The 4939-nt window shown below is 34.4% G+C and overlaps 1 protein-coding gene across 2 annotated transcripts in view; it reads left to right on the top strand.

Annotated features, from left to right (window-relative positions):
- The window catches only part of LOC110262443 (pentatricopeptide repeat-containing protein At3g09040, mitochondrial-like), a 13272-nt gene extending 8998 nt beyond the window's left edge, over positions 1 to 4274 (top strand). For both annotated transcript variants that reach the window (XM_021111553.1, XM_021111554.1), the window contains exons 5-8: positions 2517 to 2638; positions 2775 to 3020; positions 3153 to 3567; positions 3885 to 4274. In XM_021111553.1, coding sequence (XP_020967212.1) covers positions 2517 to 2638; positions 2775 to 3020; positions 3153 to 3567; positions 3885 to 3982 — 881 coding nt within the window. In that variant the 3' untranslated portion in view covers positions 3983 to 4274. The remainder of the gene's footprint in view (positions 1 to 2516; positions 2639 to 2774; positions 3021 to 3152; positions 3568 to 3884) is intronic.

Genomic DNA, 4939 nt, shown 5'->3' with positions numbered 1-4939 from the left:
TATTGATTCATCATTTGGGTACCACCTACGTTTAAGGACGACCAAGAGCCGGGAGGGTAAGATGTAATGGCGTTTCCGACGTCATTTGGTATAGTACTCTGGAGGGTCGCAAAGATTAGCTTAACGTTCGGTAGCTAAAGGTGAGTACAAGTGGTCTCACTTAACATACAACAACAGGTAGCTGAAAGGTAACTATAGTCGGTACGGCAGTATTCGAAACATTCGTGTTTAACAACTATCCGGTAATTCATGAAGAGGTTTAACACGTATTTGTCCCCTAGATGATTAACTTAGATTCGTGAAATGAAGTACCCGCCACGAGATATGTTTACTTATTTTACTACGAGTGTACTCAACGAGTTTAAGTTAAAGTGTTTGTCTTATTATTTAAGATGATGACTTTAAACACTTTTTGGTCTTTTTTTTAGTTTGTTAATCACTCTTTGATGATTTTTATAAAAGCACCAATTGTCAGGATTAGATCTTTAATAAAGTTGAGTGTATTCCCAGTCTTAAACCCACGTAATTTGGTTAGTAGGTATCGTTTTAACGCATTCCATGTTTGCGACCAAATCATTGTTAGTAGGTACCGTTTCGTTATTATTATTATTATTATTATTATTATTATTATTATTATTAACGTTTTCCATGTTTACCAAATACTATATTTTCCATTAATCTGGTTTGACGAAGTATCAATAACTACTACCTATGATTTTTGATATACAGTTGAAGTCGAATAGTCGTGATGTGTTTTCAACTGGTAGAATTCAGTGTTTTTTATATCTATCCTTATTTTAATCTCCTCGAATTAGGTACATTGCACTCCCAAATGTAAAATAAAAAATTCAAGATTGGTCTTTGAATATAAGTTTGTGTACTTATACGTATTGTTTAACTGTTGTTTGTCAAGTATTCATTACGTTTATTATTATATTACGAAAGGTAAACGGTCTTTCGTCATTCTTACCTTATATACATGCTAAACAAGAAACAGTCTTACGTTTAGACTCAACTAACGAACTAAAGGATAATGACACTTTTCAATTTAAATTGGTTGTTTGTTTTAAGGTAGTAGGACCTTAGACAACAGAGAGTACTCACGACAGTTTACGAAGTTTCTTACACTTTAAAGTCGTAGTAATCCTACACTATATAGTGGACGTTGTTTACTCAAACAGAAAACAGGATGTTGTTAGGTCGATGTGGGTCCGTAGAAAACCTAAAGAAAAACATAGTATCAAGAGGAGTTTCTAGATTGAAGTAAGGTTACAGGACTACGTCGTATGTATAATCTTTCGTTATGTATACCCCTTCTTAACAATCCAAGATTGAATTATTCCAAGAATCGACGAGCGAGAGGGGAATACAGTAGCGGTACTTAAGCCGTTCGAGGGTTATTTAACCGGGTTTAGTATCGTAAGCCAAGCTGTAAATCAAACAGCTACTTGAGAAGTCGAAGAAACTCTAATGGGGTTGCTGGTTCTTCTAGGTGTTACGTTCGTATCACTAGTCGGGACCCGCTTTGAACGTTAACAGTTTGCTTACTGGTGTGTTCAGGCTTGCTAGTTTGGCTGAGAATAGTCTAAATGCTGTTGAGCGTGTTGGCACTTATATAGATTTGCCTTCAGAGGCACCATCCATCATTGAGGATAGTCGCCCCCCTCCAGGCTGGCCCTCATCTGGATCAATCGGATTTGAGGATGTTGTACTTCGATACAGGCCTGAACTTCCTCCTGTCCTTCATGGCTTGAATTTCACAATTTTTCCAAGCGATAAGGTTGGCATTGTAGGAAGGACAGGAGCTGGAAAATCTAGCATGCTTAATGCTTTATTTTGAATTGTGGAATTGGAAAGAGGAAGAATATTAATTGATGATTGTGTTATTGCAAAGTTTGGGGTCTCTGATTTGTGTAAAGTTCTTGGCATTATACCACAGTCCCCTGTTTTGTTTTCAGGTATATTTAAGATATAATATTTTCCATCGTATTTTCATATTGGCAACTTAGGCTGGGATTCTGTTATTTTGTTTCCAAGTTACCAACTGACCAGAGGGAAGAGTATGTTGAACAATAATGTTGTAAGAATGGACTTATTTCTGTTTTTATTATTATTATTATTATTTTTACTTATAGTAAAATGGACTGTAGATCTTGAATTTTTTAAAGCTAAGAGATCTGTTTTGGCAGGAAGGGAATTCTAACTCCTTTTAGTGCCACATATTAAAGGTTATTGATAATTTGATTTTTATAAAATACAGTAAGGGAAAAAAACGAATGAGAAAATAAGGATAAATATGTTAACATGAAAGTTAAGAAATTCGTTGATCTACTTGAGTGAAGATTGGAATACTTGTGATGTCAAGACTGGAAAGCAATAATAAGTGATGTTTTGCTTTGCTAGATATATGATTGTGTTGTTGATTTTTATAATTTTTACTCTGTAAATTGTGAAGCATATTAATCTTTGAATTAATGTAATTGTATTTATATTAAGCTTAATTTAATTTTTTATAGGAACTGTAAGGTTTAATCTTGACCCTTTTAATGAACACAATGATGCTGACCTCTGGGAGGCTCTGGAGAGGGCACATTTGAAGGATGTCATTCGGAGGAATTCTTTGGGGCTGGATGCTGAGGTAAATTATGATTTCTTGATTACACAGTGGTTTTTTTTGTACAGAACCATTTCTATTGCTGAGTATTTTTACAATGGTCAATAAGTGATGTTTTATTGAAAGCAATATAATATTTATGAAAATGTACTTTGTTTAGGTCTCTGAGGCAGGCGAGAACTTCAGTGTTGGGCAGAGGCAACTGTTGAGTCTCTCTCGGGCATTATTGCGTAGATCAAAGATATTAGTACTTGATGAAGCCACTGCAGCAGTAGATGTTAGAACAGATGCCCTCATACAGAAAACAATTCCAGAGGAATTTAAATCGTGCACCATGATCATCATTGCTCATCGTCTTAACACCATCATAGACTGTGATCGGATTCTTTTGCTTGATGGTGATAAGGTAAGCATTGTATTTATATGGTACTGCTGGTTAAATCTTATAATATGGTTATCCTTTGGCACTAATGTAAGTAATACTAATGCTAATTATACAACATAAAATAATACTGATGCTAGCTTCTTACGTTTAAAGGTTCTTGAATATGATACCCCTGAAGAACTGCTATCAAATGAAGGCAGTTCGTTCTCTAAGATGGTGCAAAGTACAGGAGCCGCAAATGCCCAATATCTACGCAGCTTAGCATTCAGGAGTAAGTCAGATAGGGAAGAGAGTAAGCATAATGATGGCCAGAAAAAATGGCTTGCTTCGTCTCGCTGGGCTGCTGCAGCTCAATTTGCCCTTGCCGTCAGTCTCACCTCATCACAGAATGACCTGAAAAGATTGGAAGTGGAAGAAGAGAATAGCATACTCAAGAAAACAAGGGATGCTGTGATAACTTTGCAGGGGGTTTTGGAAAGGAAGCATGATAGAGAAATCGAGGAATCTTTAGACCGATACCAAATATCCTCGGACAGTTGGTGGTCATTACTCTACAAGATGATTGAAGGTATGTATAACTTTGTGCCATCTTTTACATAGCCTTCCCTTGCAATGAAATTTTTGAAAGGTTATATTCTGAGACCACTTCATTTTTTGTCCATGAATGCATTATCCTCCCTCTCCTTTTTCTTTCCTTTTTTTCTCCTATATATGTTGTCTCTAATATTTCTAAGTTAGAGGTAACCCTGGAAGATATGGTATCAGAGCTAAATGAGCTTAAATTTCTAAGATTAAAGAATCTCAGGTTTTTCAATGTGGTTGGAGATGAAGTGTAGCTTCTCACTGTGTAGATGATGTAATTGCATGTCTTTTTCATTTTTGTAGGTCTTGCAATGATGAGCAGACTGGCCAGGAGCAGGCTTCATCAATCAGACTTTGATTTTGATGATAGATCAATTAACTTTGATCAAGTTGATATGTAGCCAAAGCTGCACTGTTATATATTACCTCTGCTTCAAAATAATTGTTCATTTGGACAAACAATTATTGTGAATTGCAGGGAATATAACATGTGCCGCAGTCCCACCAACTGACTCACATACCCAAGGTTGTGCTAACTCTATTTTTGGCAATGTAGCTCCATCACTCAGCCATGAGACATGAGTTCGAAAATGCAATAAGTTTCATTTTGATCTTAATCCAGCAATTAACCCAATTTCCCTTATCATTTGTAATGTAATTTTTATTGCCCAAAATATATTATGGAAAAAAAAATATCTTTTAGGTCTTGAATACTTGTGTTTGGATTTTGGAAAAAAGACTCTCTAAAACTAAGTGAGAAAATTAATTGTTGATTATTCTTAAATCAAGATAATAAGATTTAGATACAATGAAAATTATAAATTCAGTTGATTAAATGTTTTATTTATTTATTCTACTAATTTTTTTATTTGAGAAAATTTTCCTTTTTGATCATGTTATGCCAAAAACTTCCACTAGTACTGTTATATTCAACTATTCCAAGCATCTTTCAAAATCACAAATCCTCGCCAATCAAGCAATTATACTCAAATGTCTTGCATGGAATGAAAGCCGAAAAAGAGTCTCTTGCTTTTAGACCCAATGTGTATTTCAATTTTTAGAAGAACCATATCATCTTAAAATTTGTTAATCGCTAGTGTTGTATAACTTACCTTATTATTTCCTAATAATACAAAATAAAATAATAAATTAATAGTTAAATTAATCCTTTAAGGGTGGATCATTTTTCAAATTTATCCACGATTGAAGCGTTAATTATTCGAACATAAACAACAAACAGTCCAAATAAAATATAAAGATCAGCCCAACCAACCAATTGTTAATTCATTCTATTTTGTCTTATTCTCACATAATACATTCTTCTAGAATGAAACTCACTATTTTGTTAGCATACAATT

Source organism: Arachis ipaensis, chromosome B09 (genome assembly GCF_000816755.2).
Source record: "Arachis ipaensis cultivar K30076 chromosome B09, Araip1.1, whole genome shotgun sequence".
NCBI classification, from domain to species: Eukaryota; Viridiplantae; Streptophyta; class Magnoliopsida; order Fabales; family Fabaceae; genus Arachis; species Arachis ipaensis.
Note: the sequence above shows the minus strand (reverse complement) of the source record. Positions and strands in the feature narration are given on the sequence as shown.